A 26,639-nucleotide genomic window follows, 5' to 3' on the forward strand; every position below is an offset into this window, starting at 1 on the left:
CCTTAAGGGTTTATTACATTTTGTTGGAGCAACTAACCAAAAGGCAGGGATGAAATCATGTCATTTGGCATCCACTTTATAGGCATGTCTAAACTAAAAATAAAAATCATAAATGCGTGTATTTTAATTCACATTGGTTAAGCCAGGAGAGCTATATCAGGTAAAATAACAGACATGAAAAGGCAATTTGGGGTTTATTTCTTTTTTTAGAGAAAAACTTGGCATACTTAGGATTTAATACCTCAGTGTCTTGGTGTTCTCTGCCACTAACTACAATCAATGGGAAACTGAAATGCTCCAACAGTGGTAGCAGTTAGTCTTTGCCAGGGATATGCCTCAGACTTTCTACATTACCCTTCAGCAGAGCAAGTGCTGTACACTTACAGGCAGCCTAGCTATTCTGTGGGCCTGGCTTGTACTACTACAAAGGGAGTTTTTATCTATGAACTGCCGCAGGATAAGGTTCAGTAAGGCATTTCAAGCCTAATTTTGTGAGTTGCAGAGCACTCCCTGGCAAGTGTTAAGCAATTTCAACTCCCATTAATCTCAACAGGCTTTGAGGATACAAATCAGGAACTTTTTGCTCAATTCTATCCTCACATTGAACTTCTGTTGAAGTCCATGGAATCTCTGTATGTATGGAGTGAACCTTCATAGCTGACTACTGTGTGCAGTAAAAGCAGCTGCATCTAAAAGTTTAATGTGTTTTAAATAAGCCTTAATCTTAGTAATAAGGGCTAAAGACATAGCTGACTAGGCCCATTTGCTAAAACTATATTTTATTATCAGGCTTAAGAGACTAAAAATAAATAAATTCTAATAGCGGCAGGCTTTGCTGCTATTGATTTCTGCAATATATTCTAAACTCTGACTTTCTTTATTTCTTTCCTTCATTTTTAAAACTGGAATTGCTTTCTGGCTTGGATATAACTCCATATAAGAAACAAGATATGCAGATTACACCATTATCAGTGCTGTTACTGTATGATTTTCATTTGGATAACAGCCTTCACTGAGAAACCTCACATCACATTACAAAAGCTGCCAAGAGAACCTTCTGGCATTCCTTGGAGAGCATTACTAGTGCATTACCCCTCACGGGATGACTGTCCCCTGATAAAACAACCCAAAATGTCCTAGAAAAAGTGTAACTGGAGCCAAGGATTCCTGTCTAGTTTCTCTCCTGGAAGAGAATACACAGGCCAGTCAGTGTACAGGGCAGTTTTCATGGATTTACTGACCTTTGCAAAAACTCTTGTCACAGAAACTGGAGGGTTGTAAGCCTATTTGGCAGCCCAATCCAAGCTAACTGAATTCTACTTTTATTGTTTTCCATGTAACAGATAGGCCACATTAAGACCATCAGGAAATGATGTTGGAAACACCTCCCAGAGCTGTCAAATTTCTTTCAAATTTGACTAGTGAAAGCAGATTTTGCAGCATAATCTGCAGCTGGTATGAACTGCTTTGAATCAAACCCCATTACAACTTTGGCACTGATGCTGACTTTGTAACTCCAAAGTATTTCTTTTATTTTAATGGAAGACCTTGGAAGCTGGGGACACCACTTCAGGGAATAGAAAGTATATCTCAGTTTCACAGCCAGGCTTTAGAAGACCTGCAAGCTGAAAGGCAATCAAACCCAATATCTGTGAATTTAAGCATGTCCATTAAGAGATATCTTCTGCTTTTTTTTTCCTGCTTCTGAGATCTGGGCATAGGAAAAAACAGTGTTAAAACAGACCAAGACGATAGGACAGTAAATGGTTTCATACAGATGAGATGGATTCCTTTTGTCTCCAGCCAGGACTGAGTCTCTGGAGCTACCAAAAGCCCTTTGTGGGAGTGTTTGGGTTATGTACACTCAATGTCCTCATGCATCAATGTCCTTAGATGACCTGTATGGGTATGAAACTCAGCGTTTTGAAACAGTGCTGGGAACTAGGCACCAAAGTCAATTAATCCAGAGAATAGATATGATATCCCTGATATCCTGATGTCAAGCATGAAGCCACCCTGGTGAGGTGCTTCTCAAACTAAGGTGCTCCACAGTATAAACTGGATCAGAACTGTCAGCATCAAAACATTTCAAAAGGCTATATGCTCCTTTCCTCTTGACAGATCTCATTGCAATTTTCATCTAATTGAAAGCCGTTTTGGCTAATGCTCATTTGGGCAATAGCAGACTTAGCACTGTACTCAGAGACCAGGGGTCTCCTCTTTTGGGTGTAACATGGAGCTGACACAAGGCTAGAGAAGTTTCCGTGGTTAGCGTGCTACTGAGACACACTTTACCTCTCCAGGCAAGCTCTGTAACATGGCAGCTTCAAAAAGAAAAGCTGGTTGGCTAAAAGGCTATGTGGCAACAAATAAAAATAGTCTTTATCAAGGTGGAGGAAAAAAGGGAAACAGAACAACAAAGAAGCATACCAAATGCATCCACACTTCCCATGTCCACCTACTGCAAGAGTGGATGTGGTGGCAGTTGGGACTGACACTCTCTGCCCCAGCAGCATGCAAGGCAGGGACCTGACAAGCCATATTAGGAGTCTTGCAGAAGACATTGCATCCCAGGAGTCAGTGATCTTGAACAGGCCATGTCTGCTCCACTGGGCCTCACACTTCGGGCCAGAGAAGCCCATATGTTATTAATGTAATCTGGAAAGGTAATGTGTATGTGGATCAAGGGGTGGAGTGTATTGATCCTGACCAGGAGACCATTGTACATCGAGGAGTCAGAGACCCACATCACAGTTGACCTGAGCAGGTGCAGGACTGTGCTGCACTGCGCTGCACGTCCAGCGTGGCCTTCACACCTGTGTTAAGTTGCACAGGTCCCTTGGCACAGGACAAGCTCAGCCGGTGCATGGTAACTGAGGAGCCTGCAGGCCACTCCCACTAACTACAGGCAATTACTTTACCTGTGTGGCCTTGCCCTTACCTAAAGGGCATGAAGTTCTCATGCAAACATCCTTTATGAATAGAGTAGTTTTCTTATAAGAAAATTGTAGAGCAGCTTGAACAACCAAAAAGGAGGAACCTCTCTCCGCATACGGGATCTGTGCAGGGTGCCATGGGAAAATCCACCTGGGGTCCGTCCAATGCTTCATGAATACAGCATTCCCACAATCTGAAGGGACAGAAGATTTATTTGCTATCTACATTCCTCTTTCTGTTCTATCAGCTATTTTATCAAGCCATTTGCTGCCAGGCATTTTTTACTGAGATCCAGAAAGAGCTCTGCACCGCCTCTCTCTGCCACCTCGCCCCCCACTCCCTGGTACAGAAGGCAGGCACCCCACTCACCCTCCACCACCGGGAAAATGCTCAGCTGTGCAACTCTTCCACTGTGTGAAACTTACTGTGATGGGGGAGACGCACACTAAAATTCCCACAACAAATGCCCTGTCTTCCCTTAATCTGGTCAGCATGTGAAGACCTCAAAACCCTAAAGACAGTCAAGTCCACTAAAAGTCTTTTTTTGTCCGTTTCCAGGTAAAACTAGCAATGGCCAGAATTATTACCTGGTTTACTGCAAAGACTCTCCCCTCTCCATTCAGCTTTTATTTCTCTAGTCAGACTCAACAATAAATTATAAAGAATTCCTATCTATTCAAATATACAGCCATCACCATCTATGCTTATTTTTAAAACACCATCAAAGAATTTTAAACGTATTTAAGATTCAGTGATTTCACAGACCAATTCAACAGGTTTTGTGTCTAGCTGTCTCTTAGGTTACTGACAGAACAGGGTAAGAAGCAGCATAAATCAGGCCCACGCAAATTCAGACAGCATTGTATGTTTTACCATGTCTCAAGAACTAAATGGAGTCTATGAAGCCTGAAGTGTCACACAGTGTCGATAACAAACCAACCTGTCAATAGCGAGATGCTCTTAGACAAAGCAGAAAGGATGGAATGGAAAGAGGAGACTGAACACTGCCTTTTGATTCATGCCATTGCCTATGGTCACCTAGAGACAAACTGAAATAAATCACTGTGAAAGTTCCTCCAGGTCCTTTTAGCTGCACTTGGGAGCTTGCAGCTGCAGCAGCAAGCAGACTTGTGAGCCCATCTTTGTCGCAGTGTACTGAGCGGAAAGTCACATCACAAATGCTTGTACATGCCATCTGCAAAAAGTTACTGTGGAGAAGTCATGTGGAGAAAACAAGCAGTCTACACGATCTATGGGATGTGACTGATCTTCACTTTGCATGTACACATTGTGGGCAGCTCAATAGAATACAGTTTTGTTGTGAGTCACTTTTGGGCTTTTTCTGGTTCTTGAAGTGTCAGTGTGTGCTTTCCCACCAATTCAACGGAAGCGGGGTAGGACCCTTTGGACGCCATAAACTGCCTATGGCTTTAGTTGGTGAATCTAGAACCAATACATTAAGACACCAAGCAATTCCCTAGTCCTTTAAAACTAAGAAACTGTTCAAAAAAAAATTAAACTGACTTGCCTACATTTACTTTTATTACACATCTGTCAGCATTTCACTACTTTCAGCGGAAACCAACTCAGAGTACACACCCTTGAGTTACATTAGAGAATAATCTAGCCCTTTTCAAACAAATTCCTGTCAAAATACTTGTGACTTTTTCTGAACATATTTTTAGTGAGAGCCATTCTGATGTTATGCATGTCTTGCAGAAGTTGCCTGTTGCTTTGATGTTCAGGAATGAAACATCTGTTTTGGGTTAAAATAACAACCTTCACTGAGAACACAAGCTCTTTAGTCCCTGCTGTGTGGAGCTTTCAACCTGTTGGTAACACAGGGGTCATCAAAATAAATCAGAGCTGAGCTTAACTGTTCTTCTGCCTTTGAGAAAGCTGCGTAACATGCAGCAAGGAGAGGATCATTTATTCTTCATGTCCAGCGTCTTCCTGATGTCCCTGCAGCTTGCTGATCACTGTCTGTCAAAAGATTCAGCAGATTGAAGAGATTCACTCTGCAGTAATCTTGAAGCTGATAAAGATTTGGGGTTTTTTTCATATTTAGGGGGTATGTAATGAATTACCTTATCCTTTTCAGCACAAGTTACATGGCTTCTGTTTAAGTCTTTGGATTTAAGTCTGCATTTCAGTTTGAATGTAAGGAAGAGTCTGAACCTGGCCCAGCACTAGAAGACTAATTCATGCCCCGCATCCTGGGCAAAAGCCTGGGCCCAAAGCGCCCGGGCACACAAGCACATGAAACCGGGGCCTGGGCAGCAGGGAGCCATGCCGCTCTCACGGTGCGCTCACACAGCCACATCACAGAGAAGCAAGACCCGTCTTGCTCTGATGGCACCGTTTAAAAAAATGCCGGATTTACTTGACCGGGGACATGACCACGCAGCCATCACCCGGGGCTCCCTCACCCTCACCCTCACCCCCACCCACTACCGCAGCGCCCGCCCGTCCCCAGGCCCGCCACAGCCGCCCGGCAGCCAGTGCGCATGCGCCATCCGCCACGCAGGCGCCTTCGCCGCTGGGGGGGCCAAGCCTCAAGTGTTCCGCGGCGGAGACGGTGGGAGCCGCCGCTGGAGCCGAACGGGTCGCGTGGCGAGGCGAGGTGAGGTGAGGGGTGCGGGGCGGCGCGGCGCGGCGGGAGCTGGCTCCGGTGACCCCGCGGGCGGGTTTGGCGGCAGCGAGAGCGCAAGACCGCGGGGCGGGCGCTGTGTTCCCGCTGCGCCTCCGCCGGCACCGAGCCGCGGCGGGGCGGTGGCGGAGCCGCCGCTCCCCCGGCGCCGCTCTTCGGGGCCTGCCTGGATCTGGCCGTGCAGGGCCGGACGCGCCGTGCGCGCAGCATGGCGGGCGGCCCGCAGCGAGGCCTGCGGGGGATGTCAACGCGGCGGGCGCACCGGCACGGCGTCAGGCCAGCAGCGAAATAACGACGACTGCTGCCGTTACTCAGCTGTGGGGTTTTTTCTTTATTTTTTTATTTAAACCTGGTTATTTTGAGGAGTGGTGAAGTACACATGTGATATACAAGTGGTGAGAGCGTTTGCAGGTATTCTCACTCCGCTGGTTTAGTAGGAACACTGGCTTGAATCAAGAGTCCTTAACAATGAGCAAAAGGCAATAAATATAGAAAATGTGGTCTCAGTTCTCCCAGCGATCGTTTTCTGTTATTTGGCTTAGCTTACCATGTAATTACTTTTGGTGAACGGTATGGACCAGCTCTGAAGGTGTAATGCCGTGACAGCCCCTTTCTGGTTCGGTTGCAGCAGCAATGCTTGTTCTTCTTAGCATTAGGATGCTGTATTGAGTTTATGTGGCAAGGTTTTGGTAGTGTGGGGGCTACAGGAAAGGCTTCTGTGAGAAGATGCTGGAAGCTTCCCCCATGTCAAATGGAGCCAGGGCCAAGATGGACCGGATGCTGGCCAAGGCTGAGCCAGTCAATGACGGTGGTAGCAGCTCTGTGATAATGTATTTAAGAATGGGTAAAAACCACTGCGCAACAGCAGCTGGGAGAGAGGAGTGAGAATATGGGAGAGAAACAACCATGCAGACACCAAGGTCGGTGGAGAATGGGGGCGAGGAGGTGCTCCAGGTGCCAGAGCAGAGGTTCATTCCCCTGTAGCCTGTGGTAGAGACCATGGTGAGGCAGGCTGTCCCCCTTCAGCCCATAGAGGTCCATGGTGGAGCAGATATCCACCTGCAGCCCGTGGAGAACTCCACACCGGAGCAGATGGATGTGCCTGAAGGAGGCTGTGACACGGTGGAGAGGAGCCCACACTGGAGCAGGCTTCTGACAGTACCTGTGGCTCTGTGGAGAGGAGCCTACACTGGAGCAGGTTTTCTGGCAGGACTTGTGACCCCATGGGGGACCTGCACTGGAGCAGTCTGTTCCTGAAGGACTGCACCCTGTGGACAGGACCCACGTTGGAGCAGTTAGTGAAGAACTGTAGCCTGTGGGAAGGACCCACACTGGAGAAGTTCGTGGAGGACTGTCTCCTGTGGGAGGGACCCGATGCTGGAGCAGGGGAAGAGCGTGACTGCAGCCCTCATTCTCTGTCCCTCTTCTCTACTTGAGGGAAGAGGTAGAGAAGTTGGGAGTGAGTGGAGTTGACCCCAGGAGGAAGAGAGGGGTAGAGGGGAAGGTGTTTCTAGATTTGTTCTTATTTCTCATTATCCTACTCTGATTTTGATTGGCAATAAATTAAAGTAATTTCTCTGAGTCAAGTCTGTTTTGCCCATGATGGTAATTGGAGAGTGATCTCTCCCTGTCCTTATCCTGACCGACGAGCCTTTCATCATATTTTCTCCCCTTGTCCAGTTGAGGAGGGGGAGTGATAGAGTGGCTTGGTAGGCACCTGACAGCCAGCCAAGCTCAACCCACCACAGATGCTTACCATTCACATTGATTATGTTAGGAAGGGGACCCTTGCTTGCTTTCCCATATCTTCTTGTTTTTCATCTTTTGTGTGTATGTGGTTTGCTTGGGGTGGGTGGTTTTTTTATCTGTGTGGTTGATGGTGTGGAGTGCCTCTTAAGCAATCAGAATAGGAAAGATTCACCTTAGGACAAACAAAAAAAGATGTCAGGAGAGTGAGATGTAATTAGTTACAGCTTAACAAGGTAGGCTACTGATGTACATGGCGTAAGTTTTGGGACATTTAGTAGCCACTGTATGCCTGCTGAGACCAGCTATTTTGGCAGGGTCCTTTGCAGTATGTTAGGAGAGGACTACTGTAAGAATCTTCAAGATAATTATTCACTTCCGTAGTATTCCTGTATTTTTTTTTTTTATTTCTGGAGGCAGGGAAATGAGAAAGAACTGATCGCGTGGAACTTGTTTTGGATATGGATGGATTTGTTTCAGGGTGATGCTGCTTCCTTTGCAAGGATTGTGTTTTCTATAACACTAATATTTCTGTCAGCTGCAACATGGAACTAAATTACACAATGCTCTAAGTTGCTAATGTTAAAGATTCTGCTAAGTGTTTTTTTGAGACAGAATGCTGCCCCAAATGTTGTAAGCTGGGGTGAAGCTTGTCAGTAGTTTTCAAGACCGTTGATAGGCTGTAGAGATACTCGCCAGCTCTCATAAGCTTGGCCCTCCTTGTTTCTGTAGTAAACAACAGTCAAAAATAGGAAACACTATTCTGCTGTTGCTTTTCCAATTCTTGGGATTATTGAGTGGAAGTTGTGCCATTCCTGGGAAGGAGAGAAAGGGTCTGCATGAAATACTGATGCTTATACCTATTTATAGAAGGGGCTTGGCATACTGACGAGAGTGGGCAGTAACCATGGTTCCTAAAGGTGACAAAGTAGTTGCTCAGAACTTTTTTTTAAATTAATAAAAGTAGTTTCCATATTAAAGTAGCTACCTAAACTGGAGAAGGGGGAAAACCCCTCACCTTTTTGTTTTATTTCTTTCTTTTCACAGTGTCTAAGTCTTGACCTAATCTTGATAGCTTTCATGTCTTCAGTGCCAAAAAGCAAGGCACTGGGTTAAGAAAAGAGTTTGGTTTTTTTTTTTCCCCACTAACTCCAGGTTTAGGTAGTTCAGAGGTTCCATTTTATAAATCATACTTGGAATTTTCTGCAATGATTTTGACTATTTTTTGGCTCTGCAGGTACTACCAACAGCAGCTGTGCTTCTCCTAAACATGTTATTTTACTGTCTTTGTCTCATTGTATCATTGCTCTCAGAGTGCACAAACGATTGTATGATGTTTCTGTAGAGGTTATATTTGCTATTGGGAAGACTGGAAATGACACTTTGAGAAGCAGGATATAGATGACTAAATAGCATCAGGGGGAGGTGTGCCCAGCTCAAGAATGCATTTAGCAATTCCTAACTATTTTCTGGTTGAAGTCTTGAACCAGTAAGTTCGGTTGACCTCCAAATGCCAACATGAATGTTAAGTGAAAGTGTATCCCTTCAAAGCTTTCAAAGAACAAGAGCTACTACCCTTTGACTGCGTACTACTTCCTTAAAGTTTTCCTTTTGGTGATTTTTAAATTTGCTAAATGTTGTCTGTGAACTTTTTACCTTATGTCAGAAGGATGAAATGTTAATGGTACTCTGACAACACTGCCAGTGATCGTCTTCCGTGGTCTGTTTCTTTGGGGGTGCAAAGTCAGCAGAGAGAAAGTAAGTGTTCCAAATAATGTATAGTGAGAAGAAAGACTTACGTTTGCACAGTTGAATAACTATGAAATCGTGTGCATAGATTAGGAGAACTGTAAAATAGCATTTAATGTTTGTATTTTATTAGTGTGAAATAACAGCATTCAACAGGCTAGTTACAAAGAGATATTCTATTAAGTATGTATTTGAGATAAAAAAACTTTCTGCTCTTTGTATGTGTGCAAAGTCCACGTGGGAAATAGATAATAAAACAATGTATTAAAAATAAGCTTTATTTTTTCTCTTCACAATACTTGAGCATTAAATGTTTTAACCTACTTATATTTTATAGCTTGTAATTATTTTATGTAATTTCTAAAGAAAGAGAACCCTTCTTGCTCAGTATTAAGCATACTGGCAAATCCATGCTCACTCAGCAGACTCCTTTGGTATGGACAGAAGTGCTTTGTTGAATGATGATGTCTTTGTGATGTCCAAAGTTCTCTTTGTAGTTAAGGGTGACAGCATTGGATTTCTAGTTTGTCAGGTTTCCCATACTGTGTATTTTTAATGTGCTCTTCAAAAAATGCCGTTAAGGTGGATGCAGTGGATTTCTGCTTTTTTCTGCTGTGTTTTGGAGTTGCATTGCTGTATAAGCTTTGCAGCAATGTGCAGGGTGGCATCTTTATTTTTGATTCATGTGATTCCCAATTCTAAAGTTCAGATTAGAAACTATCTAAGTATGTGTTCAGATGAGGATGCAGCTTTCTTCCTCTTTCTACAGTGAGATTTTATTTCCTTGTGGTATCTTTGGTTGTAACTGCCTAGAGCCCAGAACGAGTGGGATGAGGAACACCAGTAGTAGAGTACAGACCCTGAACTTCAGAGCAGATTTTGGCTTATTCAGGGGACACTTTGGTAGGACCCTGTGAGAGGTAGCTTTGAGGGGTGAAGGAGCCAGGAAAGCTGACAGAGCTATCAGCACAGCATAAGGTGCCAGAAAAGACCATCCCAATACTCAGGAAACCAATTAGATATATTGGGAGACTAAACAATGTGCTCCAGTGCAAAATTGGCAGTGTACAGGAGGCAGAAGCAGGAGCAGGCTCCAGAGGTGCAGTTTAGAAACATTGCTTGGGCATACAGAGGTGGTGTTAGAAAAGCCAAAGCTCAGTGCGAATTGAAACTTGCAAGGGATGTCAATGGCAACAAGAGGAACTTCTATTGTTACATTAATAATAAAATGTTTAACAAAGAAAAGTAGGACATTTTCATGGTGCTAAGAGAGATGGCCAATACCTTTGTGAGGTTGCTCTCTGTTGATCTTCAAAAGGTCACGGAGATCTTCAATGACTGTAGAAAGGCAAATGTTGACCTGTTTTCGAAAAAGGCAAAAAGGTCAGCGTGGAGTACAACAAGCATGTCAACCTCACTTCAGTCGGTGGCAAGATCATGGAGTGCATCCTCTTGGAGCACATTTCTGGGCATGAGAAGGAGGAGGAGGATCCAGTTGATTAAAAGCCAGTTAGTATCACTTTAGTCCCTGGGAACACGGGAACATACCCTTGTAGAAGCCGTTTTTGAACACAAGAAGAATGGGGTGTGCCTGAGAGCAGTCAGTGTGGTTTTACTGAGGGCGAATGATGCCTGCCTGACCAACCTCATTGCTTTCTATAATGAGGTTACTTGTGCTCTGAGCAAGAGGAAGGCAGTATATGTACGCTTTACGAAGACCTTTGATACAAGTCTTCCATTGTCTTCCTATCACCAAATTGGTCAAATATGGTCTGGGTAAGTGGACAGCATAGTGAGTGGAAAACGAGCTGGATGTTTTGGCTCAAGGGGTGGTGATCAGTGGTACAAAGTCTATCACACTGGCAAGTAATGGTGTTCCACAGGCATCAGTAGTGGACCCAACACTGCATTTCACCTTCGTTAGTGACTTGGATGATGAGATGGAGTGCACTCAGCTAATTTGTGGCCGATGCCAAATTGCAGAGAGCATTCAAAGCACTGGTAAGTAGGATGCAGTTCAGGTGGACCTGGACAGTCTGGAGAAGTGGACTGATGGGAATCTCTTGCAGTTCAACATGGAGCAATGCAGGGTCTTGCATCTGGAATGAAATAATCCCATGCATCAATACAGGCAGTGGCTGACTGTCTAGGAAGCAGGTCTACAGCAAAGGCCCTGACAGAGGGTCCTGGCAGACACCAAGGTGAACATGAGTCAGCACTGCAGTGTGGCAGCAAGGAATGACAGCTGCATTTTCAGCTATATTAGTAAGAATGTAATATCTGTGACCATGATGGTTCCCCTCTGTGTGGCACTTGTGAGATAGCATCTGGAGTGCTACACCCATAATTTGGGCTCCCCAATACGGGAAGGACACTGGAGCAAGTCCAGTGGGGGTCACCAAGATGGTCAGGGGTCTGGAGCACAAAATGTACAAACAGGGGTAAGAGAGCTGTGCCTGTTCACCTTAGAGAGGGGAAGGCAAAAGAGAGACATTACTGCTGTTTGCAACTGTCTTGTGGGAGGATGCAGAAAAGATGAAACAAGACTGTTCTCAGAGGTGCACAGCAATAGGATGAGAGGCAACAGGTACAAGCTAGCTATATACAAATAAAAATTGTATTATATAGAAATGAAAATTCGTGTTGGGTATTAAGAAAAAGGTTTTTTTACTGTAACAGTTGTTGAATATTGGAACAACTTGCCCAGGGAAATGCCATCCTTGGAGGTTTTCAGGACTTGAGTGGACTTGGCATAGAGCAGCTGATGTAATCAGATCAGTTTTGACGAGGGGATTGGAGTAGATGACCTCTGGAGATCTTTGTTCCAGCCTGAACTCTGATGCAGTGACCCTTATTGGGACAAGTAAATATGAGTATGGAATTCCCAAGGAAAAATTATGCCCGATTCACCTGATTGCCTTTATTAAAGGATAAAAGAACTGGATTTGTAGATACGGGTAGCACAGTAGATGTCATTTACCTCAACTTGCGCAAGACTTTTAACACTGTCGCCCACAGGGTTCTTGTGTCAAAGGTAGTATGTTGGCCCATTGGCAGGGCTGCCCTCTGGACAGACTAGAGGAACAGGCTGATGGGAACATCGGGAATTTTAACCATGACAAATGCCCTGTCTTGCCCCAGCCCTTACAGTACAGGCTGGGGATGGGCTGGCTGGGGAGCAGTTCTGTATAGATGGCCATGGGCCCTGGCAGGCAGTGCCTTGGGCAGTGCCTCAAGCTGTGTGAGCAGGGCACAGCCTGGGGAGCCAGTTTAGGGTGGGGTTTATCCCCCACTGCTTAGCACTCGTTAGACTTCATATGAACATGTGCGGTTTTGGATCCCCCAGTACTGGAGGGACACTGACCAGCAGGAATGAATTCAAGCGAGACCATTGAGACAGTGGCGCTGGAGCCCTTGCCCTGTGAGGAGAGGCTGAGGGAGTGGGACTGGTTCAGCTGGGAGGAGGGACAGCTTCGGAGGTACACAAAAGCAGCCATGGCACTGATGAAGAAGACACAGCCAAGCTTTTCACAGCAGTCCTTGGCAAAAAAGCTCAGGCTACAGATGAAGAGAGAGCTTTTATCAATCAGGACAGCTCAGTAAGGTGGTGCCTTCTCTGTTCTTGGAGGTTTTCAAGCCCTGATGGGACAAAGCCCTGAGCAACCTGGTCTGACGCCATGTCTGAACTTCTTTGAACAGGAGGTTGAACTAGAGGTGTCCTGAGGTCTCTGTCAGCCTTAATTACCTAGCGATCTGGTAAAATTTCCAGGTATTCCATATGCACACACAAGTGCCTTTGCTGAGGGTGAATGCCGAAGACTGAAGAACTGTTTAGATGATATTTAAATTCATTAAATTGCATTGATACAGCTGTTGCATTATAAATATCTTGTAGAAGTTTAGTGTAGTTTGATTGAAATTGAGGAATTGTTTCTGATGGGGGGGTAATAGACTTCTAGTCTGCCTGGAATAATTCATTTGTGCTTCCATTGAAAGTATGTACTGTGTTTCTAATGATCCTCTGCTGTAGTTTCTTCTTTTAATATGAATGACAAAAATTACCTGGTTTCAGATAGCATGTAATTCCAGTGTGTTTGTGTCAAAACTACCCAGGAAGGAACCTTCCATCATTTTGCTGCTTGTTAGGTAGAACTGGAGGGGTTTGGTTTTTGTGACTCAGTTGGTATATACAAATAGGTTGAATGCGTCTAGGTTCACTGAAGTTATTAGACATGCTCAACAGATCTAGGTATGTCTGCAATTGTTTGCTATTGAGATCATATATCTTTTTAAAAAAGCAACTAGATTGTTGCAACTCTAGGTTAACAGGTGTTAATTTATTATATGGACACCTATTGTCTCAAAATGCAGTTAAATCTATGCTAAAACAATACAAACCCATATTGGCATCATTCTGAGTACAGTTAACAGGTTTTTTCTTTCTCCTAAACTTTCAGAAATGTAATTTACAAGTATATGGGAACATATTCCTGTTTAACTGCCAGGAATTTGTATTCATTGAGGTGATAACTATTAATTTTGAGGTTTTCCTGCTGTGAATGGTATTTGTTGTGGCACATGCTTCATGTGCATGTTTCCAGGGTTTAATTCCGTCTTTTTGAAAGCAAGTGGCAAGATTCTGAATGCATCACACGAATAGCATGTTTTGAAATTGGAGTACTGTGCATGTATATGTTTCCTCAGTGGTTATTGCAAAGGATTACTTTCAGGTTTTCAGCAAGTGCTAGATTTTTTTATTTTTTAAAGGAAGCCATCCCAAGTGACTGGAGGTGTGTTTATAGTAAATGGAAGTGTTTTAATATTTGCTGTTGGCCATCAGTTTCACTGGCATGCAGCAAGGTAAGCTGAGTTCTGATTTCTCTCTGTTTTAGGTTCTTGTGTGCTTGTAGGTACCTGCATATTCCAACTTATAGAGAAGATTTTTTCTGTGACGTGTTCCAGCCCCTAACTACAATTAGCATTTACAGTCTCACAGGTGGGTCTTCTGTTTGTCTTGCCTCTGTTTTCGCATGAAATAATGGAAAAATTTGTGGAGAATTTTCCATTTTAAATAATGTTTTAGAAACTGTGAACACTCTTCTTGAGCTGTCCCATTTTCAAGTCAATGAGATATACTTAACATGCTCTCAAGGATAGGTGCTTTCAGAGTACATGTATGCTGTGCCATATGGAACTGTATGTTTGCTCCAGTGTTAAGAAATGTCGACCAGCCATTCTTTGTTCAAGACCAATGAGTATTCAGCATTTCTTGGATTTAAGCCCATAAAGCAAGGTGATATGGTAGACTTAGGAATTGGAAGAAAATGCTTTAATGCTTACATCTGCTGTAAGTACAACATAAATCTTGTGTATTTTTTTCTGGCAAATAGCATGCTTTCTTTCCTAGTCATAAGTGTATTTTTTTAATGTCTCTTGCAGAGTGAGAGTTAGTCTCATATGACAGAGCCAATATGTTGGATGATATCAAGAAGCGGTTTGAATTTCCTAATGCAGTTATTCAGTCACAGGTAATTTTTTTAAAAGCATTAAACAAATTGAATTTTCTGTGGCAACCCTTGTTCCAAGGCCTGCTGCCTGACTGTAAAAGGTGGTAAGGAAGACTTTTTCGGTGGTTTTTTTTTCCCCAAAGGCAGAAAACCTTAGAAGTAGGGTTTTCTTAAGTTGCCAGCAAATGCTAATTGCCCTCTCTGTGTAATCCAAACGTGGAACATAATTGCTCATCACTGTAAAGTCTTTCCAGGAAAATCAGAAACTTTCCAGGACTGGAAGGTTTAAGTGGGGCCAAATAGTTTTTAGTGACCATGTGATCTTGACAGAAACCAGGAGTTACCAGATGTCATGTGTGGGGTCGAAATACTTCACAGTACTTTATAGAACTGTCTTTAGGACTGATCTGTTTTCTTCCTGTGTGATGAGAGCTGATTAAGTACTGCAGTCTTGTCTGTCATTCAAGAATAACTGTATACAGCTCCACTGTGATCAGCAGACCAAACCCCTTTATTTTCAGATCTGTGCATTGGTTCCTGAACATGTTCACCTGAAACTTTCTCATGTGCATAAAGTGTTTATCGTAGTATTTTTAATGGACATGAAAGAAGTAATAGGCTTTGTTTAAAAAATACATCTTCCTTGCTTTGGCCATCTCATTTCAGTATTAAAATGTGTATCTTCAGCTTTAAGATCATTGCTAACATCCCTGTTTTCTTCTTCCTGTTTTGAATTCAGGATTAAATATGTAGCCATTTTTTTATGGAATAAGTTGATGTGAATGCAGTCTGTGCAACCTGGTGTGTCTCTGTTGCCTTTTCAGTTCAGCTCAGTCGACATTGGTTTACAATAATTAAGTTTGAAGGAGAGACACAGAAGTCCCCTTGCAATCAACTTGGCATTTAGGAGAGGAAGTCATGTCCCTGAAAGCTAGAGTCTAGCAAACTGTCTTGTACTGCAGATGAGTTCACATCATTACCAGCCTTGATGAGTAGAACTCGGCATCTTTGAACCAGTTCATTTTTCTTCTGCACTGAAGGAAAATGGTCCTCATGGTACAAGTATTGCTCAAATGTGTTGGCTCATCACTACAGCTGCACATCATTAACGGCTACTGGTGTGCTTCAGTTGATTTTGTGCTGTGCTTTAGTTGTTTTGCTAGCTGCCACTTGTATTCTGTGACTCCTGAAAAGCATGCTGTAATCTTCAAACTATCATCAGGCCAGGATTCAAGTTTGTGACACGTTGTCTTTTTCTGGGACCAACCAAGACATCTGCTCTGCAGATCATGTAACGTACACGGACAACGATCACCTAAGTGAGGAACTTGAGCATAGTTTTGTAGGTCAGAAAGCTTACTGGTGAATCAAATTCTTGGAATGCAGTGGGCTAATCTACATTTTCTTTCCTGTATAGCTCATTGCAAAAGCCACTTTGTATTGATAAGCCTCTTTTCCAGTGTAATGAAAGTGTTTTAAGGATGTGGGTGTGAATTAATTTCTGAAGTTCCTTATAAGCAGGAAAAAGAAAAAAATAATATGAGATTCACTTATAGTGAATCTTTAGTGCACAGTGAGTGCACCAAAAAAACCTCTGATATGCCTGGGGAGCATGTTGTTGCTCTTGCAGTGGGATAGCTACAGAGAAACAGAGATAAATATCTGAGTTTGTCCCGTTTTCTCATTCTGTTTTCACAAGAGTTAAATTCCCAAATAATAAACTGTCTTTTTAAGTCAGATGGGTTAGTACATGTCCAAACCTTTGAAAGGGATAGTCCTTGTAGTCTAGGAAGGTTTTAAGTGTCATCTTTCCTGGAAATGTGAACTGTTACCTCAGAGTGCTACTGTTTGTCATGTCAGGCTAGCAACTAGTATCTAAATGAAGTGTAAATAAATCCTGAAAGGAGAAGAAACCTGAAAACATTTAAAATAATCTGTTCCTGTTTTCTCATACACTAACAAAACAGAAATGTTACTATTATTTTTTTCTTGCTGGCTTCCTAGTTTACTTTTTCCGAAAGTAGGGTTCTATCCTTACCATAGAAGAGTAGATGCAGCTGCTATTCTGGGTACATTAATAATCTGAAACATTTTTGTGCTCTTACTGTGAGAAGATTTCTTTCTTGCAGCAAGGGCTTTCTGTGTAGCAGTGTCAATGATTATGAAACAAGACAGAGTAAGGCATTAGGAATGAGACGGAAAACAAAAACCTGGGTTCAAACACCCTGAAGCCTTTGAGGGTATTTAAATATTTCAGTCCACATCTAGATTTTTTTAAAGACAGTTTGAGGAAATCAGACATTCCTTCTATTAAAATAGAATGAGGTGCCTAATCTTAAACCTCAAATGAACAAGCTTATGCTGTTCTTTAGAACTGAAGCATTTTTTTGGAGGACCTTGAAAATTTAAATCTTGTTCATGATCTCTGCAACAGAATAGCTTGATGAGGAATACTGTTTACTTTTAAATAAGGCATTTGGAGTTAATGAAACATTTCTGGCAGTAGAGACGCTAGGGGATATGTAAAGTCCTTAAGGTATGATAATATGTTTGTCATCAGTGTTTAGCAAAAATTATGATGCAAAAATTTGGGCAAGTTGCTTAGATTTGCTGTGTTCTGCTTCCTCTCTTCCTTCTGCTGCCCTATATAGTAAAGGATTTAATGTAATGATGTTACATTAAGTACAATGAGATCTGTACAGCAGTGGAGCTGTAAATGTGTATTACAGTTGATGCATTAAAATATCTGCAATTCCTGAGTATGTACCTGATTTTTAACTTACAAGACGTTTTGTACAAAGAGACCCTTGGATCTATGTAGAGCCCTATGGAAGTTTGTTTCTTTTCTGCCTCAGGAGAACAGTAAAAAGTAGTATGCCAGCATTATGGAGATTTTTGGCCCTAAAACATATTTCAGCTTCCATACTAGTAAGTTTGGTATTTCAAATGACTATAAAATGCAACAGCAGTGTAAATTCTTCCTAATGGAGAATTGAAAAGTAACGCTTGATCTGCATGTGGTTTTTTATTTCTTTTTCTCTTTTAGGCAGTGGGTCATCTGATTGCTGCAGTACTGAAAGAAAATGTTTCTTCAGAGAAGATCAGACAGGCAACTGACCAGGTCTGTGGCTTTCTTTCACTTCTGTCTCCTCTCCCATCCATATGTGCTTATTTTTTTTCTATGGTTTCTCATTCCCCATTGTGTAATTTTAATAAATCCTAAAAGTTAAGTAAGGTAGTTACCAATATGTATCTGGGCGTACAGGTAGAAATAGTTAATCTCTGGAATCAGAAGAGCAGTTCTACTTCCATCAGAAGTCTTAATGGCAGAAGCCTGAGTTCTGTAGAATGCTAACATCTAGCTGTGCTCAGTTTAAGAGTTTTATCTGAGTTTATTTACATTGCTGCAAGTGAAGTGCCACATGGTAAGACATTGTCACTTGAGTAAGAAAGTCGTTTACATCACTATAAAAATTTCAAAAAGTATGGCATTTCACATACCTGTATTGGTGTTATATTTCACATTAGCTAAATCGAGCTTATATTCCTTTGAGAGAGCATGGTGCAAAGGCATACTTTGCCTTTTAGTTGAGTCAAGCTCACTTAAGTGCAGGTCTGTCTTGTTCATTGAGAGGCATATGAAATGCTGGCATTTGCAAGTGTCACAGCAACGTAGGAGAGGTGATAGTTAGGATTTGTTCCTCAATCTTTCTTCCCCAAAAGCTGACTTGTACAGAAGTGAGCAGAAAATGATTTGTGGATTTTTTCTCCCAGTCTGAAGTCTTAAAAAACCCCACCAAACTAGCAAACCCAAACCTGAAAAGTACTGAGTTTTGATGTAAGGGAATGCTGGAGGTGTGTAGTTTCTCTAACAGAAGCTCCTCCAACAGTCCTGATAATAACCATGTTCCCAAATAACATTCTGTTTTAAGCTACAAGCTGACTCTTCCCATTTGCCACCCCATGAAGGTATTAAACTGCAATACAGCAACACCTTCTAAAATGCTAAGAAGCAAAAGATTGTGCTGCTTAGACATTACAGGGTCCTTTCTTACTCAAGAGCATCTTGCAGTGTTCAGTTGTTTAAAAGCATTCCTTGTTTCTCCATTTGGAAGCTACAAAGTCAGGAAACTAACCTGTGAATGCAAAATTAACATGAAAACAAGCAGCAGTTTCGATGGATACTGCCAAATCTTTGTGCTTACTAGCAAACAGAGAGAACTGAGGACTTCATATGGTAAGTAAAGACAACTTACCTCTGGATAGCCCTTTGTATGCCTGCCTCTAGCTGTCTGCTGTAGACATAGCTTGACATAGCAGTTCCTGAGTTGTCTCCAATTACATCTTGATCTTTTTAAGGGAGGTGAAATTGATGATAGCCTACCTGCACAAGCACAGCAGAAAAACTTGTCTGCCTTAGCCTTTTCTCGGAGACTCCTGTCCCTACTGAGGGCAAAGGCGCAGTAGAGGGCAGGAAAGTGGGAGCTGTACTGGGAAAGGCCTTTCTTACGTGTAGAATCTGTACCCCAGCTTCTTCCCTTGGGTTCTCTAAGACTTCAGGAGAAGCTGTTGAGCAGGTTTTTATTTAAAAGTGTGTTTGAGGTGAATGAAGAGACATCCATGTCAACATTCTCATTCCTTGTCTCATGCTTTTGACTGCAGACTCCTGCTCTGAACTTGCTTTGGGAGAAGTGCTGCAGTGAGAATGTTGCCTTGCGAACAGCCTGCTCTGAGGGCTTGGTGGCACTTGTTGCGGAGAAACATGCTGAGCTTGACTATGTTCTTCATGGAGCTCTCAACCTAATTCCCTCGGCAAGGTAGTGTTTGGTTGCCTGATTTGTCTTTTGTCAGCTGGTTGTCAGTTATTGCTTTTCCCTTGTAAATACAGGGGAAGAGGAGAGGTTCTGTAAATGTCAGTATCTTTAAATAAGCTGTGGCATTGTTACAGGGCATCTTGAGAAAGAAGGGTTAAAAGTAAGAAAGAAGAATGTAGAGAAGATACTTTGTAACAACTGCACCTGGCACTTAGACACATTAGAGATAAAGACTGTCTCCACTGACTCTCTGCTAACTAGCAATAATGATTAGCACAAGGACGAATCGTAGAAAAATAGAATAGACTGCCAAAATAGTGCCCCAGAGTTAGCTTGTCTCATTATAATCTCATTTTAAAACTAAAAAACACACCTCCTAGCTAGAAAAGCCCCAACCCAATTAAGCCCCCTACTCTCTGAGCATGTGTGGTGAGTTAAGAGAACTGTAACTTTAAGATGAAGTAAGAAAAGTATTAACCAATAGTTCATTAAGGGGTAGCACTGGTAGGCGTAACTAACTTTGTTAACTGTTTTAAATACCTGTCATGATTTTAACCCTGTGTGCAAGGTTTGTGGAGAAATGCTCTTGCACCCGGCGCCGCAATAAACGTGCCTGCTTTATAACTCTTTGTGAGTTGTGAAGTTTGTTTCCGCGTGCCAGCATTAATGACTGGCATTGCTCTGCCACTCTGCTGAAGGCTGTTGCTTTCATCTTGGCAGTGTGACAGTGTGGGTCTGACTTGAGAATTCATAGATTATCCTATGCATGTAAGCTGAAATTGTTAGCAGTTCAGACTAATGCTCTGAACTTTGAACTGTGGAACCTCAGAAATCAATACACTGCCTAGCTTTGTTGCCTCTGTCGTGGGGAAGGGGGAAGAAAATGGCAGCAACTTCCATTCTGGAGGAGGGAAAAAACTTCCTAATCAGTCTGTCCAAATAACTGCTTGCTCCTCAAATAGAGTCATCATAAGATGATGGGTGGGGATTAGGAATGCTGGGTTTTTGTTTCCTTGTCTGCTGAAGAAGAAATCACTTTACCTAACTCTGCAGCTACTTCCTCTTATAAAATTCTGCAGAACCAATGCCTACATCTCACAATGGTGTTTTGAGCTAGACTGTCTGTGCAACATACTGAGAGAATGCAGTTGTGGGGGAAAAAGACACTGCATAAAATTTATAAATGGGAAGTCAAATGATGATTGGGAAGATGTTTCCATTCAAATCTACCAACCTTATAAAGTTCCTTGGGTTATCTTTCTCTCTTCTGATTTTTGGCAGCTAACTGGATTTCTGCACTAAGCCTTCTCATTCTCTTCCTAGAGAATGCTAGATTTGTTGTTAGCCAAGCCAGCTAATTGGTGCTACACCTGTGATGTGTTCTGCTGGTGGGCTCAGCATGGAGGTTGCAAGAACCGTGCTATTCAAGACATGTTTTTCACCCCTTCTAACCTTCACATAATCAGTTTTAGGCTGAGGTTTCTCATGGTCAGTCTGAGCCGAAGTTGAGTTTAGGTTTGAGCGAACTAGTAAAATGCTTAAGAAATCAGGTATTTTGAAAAAGACTGTTTTTGTCCGTGTGACTTGCTTGTTTACAGCTAGGATCTTGCTGTGATGATGCTGATTCCATGCTGAGTTTACAGTAGGTGTTTATGAATCCCAAGGAAAGGTTTTGTAAATATATTTTTGTCATATGAATGATTTCAGCAAACCGCTGTCCTCCAAATGACAAAATTTTACTAGTTCAGTTTGGGTTTAAGGGAAGAATCTGCATTGTTAACAAATAATTAAAGCACCTGTGCTTAGATGATGAGAACCTGAGTCCCATGGGGTAAGGTGGAAGCAGAGTTTCATTAGCTGTAGCTTGCAGAATAAGTAGTGTGAAATTACTGTTCACCTAAGGGTTTGTTAGAGTATCAGCAGTTTATAAGGAAATGAAATGTTAATACAGAAAATGAAAAGTGTAAAATGGGATATTCAGGATTGAGTTAACCTTAAAAACAAAGTCGAAGTTACGTATTGATAGTGCTTGGATGTACCCCATTTCTACACCATTCTTAGATTTTTCCATGTGGGAAACCAACACACCACTGGTTGCTATAGTAAGTGCTGGGAAATTACCCAGGAACCTTTTATGTATTTTTGGCTGCTTCTCCCCCAAACTACATGCACTATGGATTGCAAAGCAGGGTTTATATAGCCTAACCATAGAAGTCTGTGGGTTTAAAATGTCTGTAGCCTCAGGAGCTGATTAAACTGATGATTTCAGATTGGTTCATTTCAGTGCTGATAGTTACTTTTCTTGACTCTTCTAGAATTGTAGCCTGCTGTTCCTCATCCTGTTCCCTGCCAGATTTTCATCCAGGTTTGCTCTGTGGCTTTGCAACGCGGTGTGCACAGTGTCTCTAAAATGAAGTAAATACGAAATTAGCAGTCAGTGGCAGCCAGCAGAAAGGCACTTGAAACTGCTGAGCACCTTTCACTGCTGAATGGAGTTATGTGAATCTTTTATTGGCAAAGACTACTCATGTTGTGTTCTTGCTTCTCTTCCTTCTGTTACGATGAATTTAGCAGGAGCTTAGTGTACCTGTTGTGTTTTATTATGTCAAGTGTGTCTAATTCTGTGTGCTAGGAAAGACATTTTGCTTTGTCAGAGGTGAACATCCAGTGCTTACCTGAGTTGACTTGTTATGTGGTTCACACTACCTGCTTATTATACAAATGCGAATCCATTCTTACCTCTCTGGTGCATCAATGTGCCATAACTGTCTTAGACCCAGTGTTCAGTTTCCTCCTGATGCACCAAGAGTTTAAAATTCATGGAACATGAATTAAAATTATGTGTGTGTTTGTATGTGTATGCGTATACACAAAATATGTATACATGTGTAAAAATGTGCATGCACATTTTTACGAATTTTTAACATTGGTCTCCAGCTTTCTGTGTAGAAGATGATGGGAAAACTCTGTGGTCTGTATTCAATAATGAATGAGCATAAATAATCAAGTCGACCTGTGAAACAATGGATTATTGTAATCTTCAAGAAATTGTCAGAAGGATTTCTGTGTGTATGTATGTTTTCAGAATGTTTTTATCACCGGAGCATCCATGCTTCTAGGAGGTGGGGAAATCATTGCAATATGTCGTGCCATTGTGCTGCTTGTGTTCAGGAGCTAAGTGCAAAGCCTAAAGCAGCCATTCTCCCCCCACCTCCTGCCTGGGAATTAGGGCCGGCAATACAGATGTTTTGGAACAGGGAAGCCTGTTTCCTTATTGAGTATTTTATGGTGTGTTTTTCCTGTCACTGCATCAATACCCAAGTGAAGCTGGGGAATATGCTAGCAAATTCCCATCTAACTGACTCTTTATAGCCATGTAGTATCTAAAATGTCGTCGTTTTCTTTCTCACTCTCCCCTATGCCCATGCAAAAGGCTCTCCTTCCTCCTCTGTGTGTTACATTGACTGTGTTGTGATTTGGAAGCCTGCTACATGCTTTCCTGTTGGTTGCTTTGCAGCACAGTTCTGTTTAACTTCATGTTGTCTTATGCAGTCAGATGTTTATGTTTCAAAAGCCAGGTGTCACGACAGCCAGTCATTTTAAAGATTACAGGCACATCTTATAACTGGTCCATTTTTAGAAAAAAGAAAAGGAACGGAAGCATATTCTGTCAGTTTTGGTCTGAGTCAGTGTTTTCCAGCACTGTTGGCAAAAGTATGAAAGGCACAGGAGAGCGAATATACTACTTTGCCTGTGTCTGGAATATGAAACTAAGCATTTGTTGGTGGGGAGATCCACTATGGGAATATCTAGATGTTCCCTGGTGTGCCATGCCAGCTTATGGAAAAGAGTCTGCCTGCAGGTAGTATAGTAAAGGTCTGGCACTTAAAAGTGGTATTTGCCTATGTGTTCCCATTTTCTTCTATGAATGATGTGAGGGTTTTTTAGGTTATGATTCTATAATCATACAATCCTTTGCAATTTTTTAAACTTCAGTGAAGTGTTCGTAAATATCAAGTCATGATATTTCTTTGATTACATGTTGTTACAACACACTGTTGTGCTGATGTTGGTCCAGTCTGTGTGTGTGAACTCCTGTCTTTTTAACAGTGTTCACATGAAGTCTTCCTGTTCTTGGACAGAAATTGCTTAAATTTTGTTCAGACTTTTTGGTATAGCTTAAGAGTCATTATATGAATAAAGTGAGGTGTAAACTCATGGTTTATTGACGTGAGTAGTAAACTATCTAATAGGTTCTTAGGGGATGATGGTGCAATTGTATAGCATGTTCTAGATGAAAAGTCAAAGAATCAACCATGTCTTTTTTCCCCTCTGTTTCTACATTTTCACCTTGTGTAAGAGTTTCATTATAGAATCCAGGCTATTTTCTTGAGAAGGGTTTGGGTTGAATCTGGCATGGTCTGGTTGGAAAGGTTGGAAAGGTGTGTAAAGTGCTTAATTATGAAGAGGAGAGCAAAATTTTGAAAGTTGGTCTTGTAAGCTCAGCCATGCAGTAATAAGCTCTGGATTTGAGCTCTTCATTGCATGGCCACAAAGCTTTTTGCCCCCTTGTGGTGGACTTCATTAATTTCATTAGTGTCTCTCCAGGAGAATACGGGCAATCCTATCAAAATTCCAGAAATACTGTTTCTTGAATTTTCCTGAACGGTAAATTAAACAGCATAGGAGGAGGGAGATAAAGTAGCTATATGTATCTATTTTATGTAGTCCTTGTCTCCTAAGATCAAAAGTCAGCACAAACTAGATGTCTCAAGTGTCTTTTCTGACAGTGTGTTTTCTGTTGCTAGACAGTGGCATGGTTGAAATTTTTATACCATGCTGGATGTTTACCTGTATATTTGCGTTGAGAGACTGCTAATTTTCCATTTTTAACATATTAAAAGCACCAGTTTCAGTTAAGCTGGGGACAGCAAATGTAAGATATAGTAGAAATAAGCCATCAAAAGTTGTAATTGATGCATTAATTATTCTGACTGCTATTCTGCTCATTATGTGAAAAGGAAAACCAAGGAAGACACATAGATGCACAACTTGCCCAAAATTGTGTCGGCAGATATGGAGGTCCTTAAGGAGAACTCAAGGCTTCTTGAGTGCCAATTTTGTTCCTGGGTTCCTCCTCTTATGGAAGAATCAACTAATGTAACTACATGTGTGACAGTAATGTATTTCTTTCTGTCAACAGGAATGTGCATGGTTTAGTAAAAACTATGTGTAAATTACTACAAATTCAAGCTATTCAACTGGGAAAAGATGGAGATGAGGCTGTTCGGAATCTGTATGGAATCAGGTTAGTTTCATGTTAGTTTTATTTAGATACCATAATAACTTTTTGTCTGATTTCCAGAAAAAAAAAATAGATCAAATGTTGATACTTGCAGTCTGTCTTTTTTTTTCACTTTGCAGGTAATCAAGCACTGGCACAGGTTGCCCACAGAGATTGTGGAATCTCCATCCTTGGAGATGAAAAACCTGACTGCCTGTGAACCTGGGCAGCCTTCACTAGCTGACTGTGCTTGAGCACATGGGTTGGAATAGTTGATCTGAGGAGGTGCCTTCCAACCTAAATGACTCTCTGATTCTGTGATTATTTCTGTTTTGGTTGAAAGATCTAAGGAGTTTTATAGTACAGGGATTAGATTGCCACCATAAGCTCAAAAGGGGCAGTGGCAACATGAAGGCTGTGTGCAAGAAAGAACAAATAAGTACTGGGACTTGTTCAAATACAGTAGCTGGATGATTGCTAATAATCCTTTTAAGTCTTTTATTTTAAGACTGTGGACCACTTCCCTTTGACTTGTTTTTTCTGCTTTATTCCTGTTACCAAAATAAGGTTCCTGAATGCACTTGCTGTTGAAGTGGTTGCCATTTAAAAATAAATGATTCAAAGATGCATCCAGAGCTACTCATATAAAGCCTTTTGTCATGCAATAGCGACCTTCCTAAGGGGACATCTTAGTGACTACATCCAGCTCTTCAGAAACCATGAGTCATTGCTAACATGAACAGCCGCTCTTGTATCTTTTCTGGAGAAGGTTGCAGCTTGGTAGATGTCATGAACATTTTTCAAGTTGCTTTTTATGCAGTTAAGAGTTATCATTGTAACAGGCTGTAGCTATAATGCTTTAAGGGTGTAGAAGGCACTGTTTGTAAGACAGGAATCATGTCTTCACTTACGCAAAATGAAATAGTGAAGAAAAGTGAAACAGACTTTGGAGTGCTGGATGTGCTTGCATTCCTGAAATCCCGTGTGCCTTTGTTTTTCTAGCTACATCAGTTCTTTCTACAAAGTCCATACTCTTATAGAACAGTTTTAATTGAAAAGGTAGGTAATGAAAGGCAGTAAGATGGACCTCTCTTGGAAACTTTCTCTTTAGTAGTACATAAACTTGTTTAAAGTCTCTTGGTGGAAGAGGCTAAGTTTAAAGTAACTTAATCCAGGTTGCATACGAAAAAGAGGGTAGGAGGATATGGCTGGAATAAAGAAATAGCCTCTCCCCAGTAGGGCAAAGAAAGATTATTATTTCCCCACCTGCCCTGCCCCCTACCTGCCAAAAGCAAAATTGCTGGTAACATACAAGGAAGGTGAAATTAGATCACTCAGAATGGTTTAAAGGAAAGTAATAGAGAACTGAAAATAAGCAGCAGACTTATACTTAGCCAATTAATTTTTTGTTTTTCCCTTTGCTTCCAGTTAACTTTAATGAATGAGAGATATCAGAGTGTTTGACTTAATTTTGACTGTCTAGTATGTCAAGGCCCTGTGACTCTGAGATCTGACTTTTGGTTTGTAAAGACAGGCCTTTCTGTACATTATTCAGTGACTTGTTACTACACACTTTGTAGTTGTGTTCTATCAAGTGCCAGTAAAACTTGATTTCTGAAAGAAATAAGAGAACGTATATAATAACTCACCAACAGTAACCTCCTATTACAGTGTACATATATTATGCTGTCAACTATGCAGAAGTATTTCATACAGAAATCATCAATGAAGAGTCAAAAAGCAGCAGTGTGTTCTCAAGTAATTCGCTATTATCATCTCTTTCGGGACGTTTTAAAACAAGTATTACAGGGTAATAAATAAACTTGGTTTAGACCAATGTTAATTCTAGACAATAGAATTACCTTTATAATACTGCTTTTTGTGATGATGTAGTATCATGAACAGGTCCTGAAAAGAAAGGGAAGAAAATAATATCTTGCAGTTTTGGGGGT

At 41.7% G+C, this 26,639-nt stretch overlaps 1 protein-coding gene across 1 annotated transcript in view; it reads left to right on the top strand.

Annotated features, from left to right (window-relative positions):
• Positions 1-14,036: 14,036 nt before the first annotated feature.
• The window catches only part of FOCAD (focadhesin), a 127,344-nt gene continuing 114,741 nt past the window's right edge, over positions 14,037-26,639 (top strand). Inside the window, exons 1-5 of the mRNA XM_059833666.1 lie at positions 14,037-14,078; positions 14,522-14,610; positions 17,636-17,710; positions 19,252-19,406; positions 24,607-24,711. Of these exons, the coding sequence (XP_059689649.1) occupies positions 14,554-14,610; positions 17,636-17,710; positions 19,252-19,406; positions 24,607-24,711 (392 nt within the window). The 5' untranslated portion in view covers positions 14,037-14,078; positions 14,522-14,553. The remainder of the gene's footprint in view (positions 14,079-14,521; positions 14,611-17,635; positions 17,711-19,251; positions 19,407-24,606; positions 24,712-26,639) is intronic.

The sequence above is a fragment of the Gavia stellata genome, chromosome Z, assembly GCF_030936135.1.
Source record: "Gavia stellata isolate bGavSte3 chromosome Z, bGavSte3.hap2, whole genome shotgun sequence".
Taxonomy (NCBI): domain Eukaryota; kingdom Metazoa; phylum Chordata; class Aves; order Gaviiformes; family Gaviidae; genus Gavia; species Gavia stellata.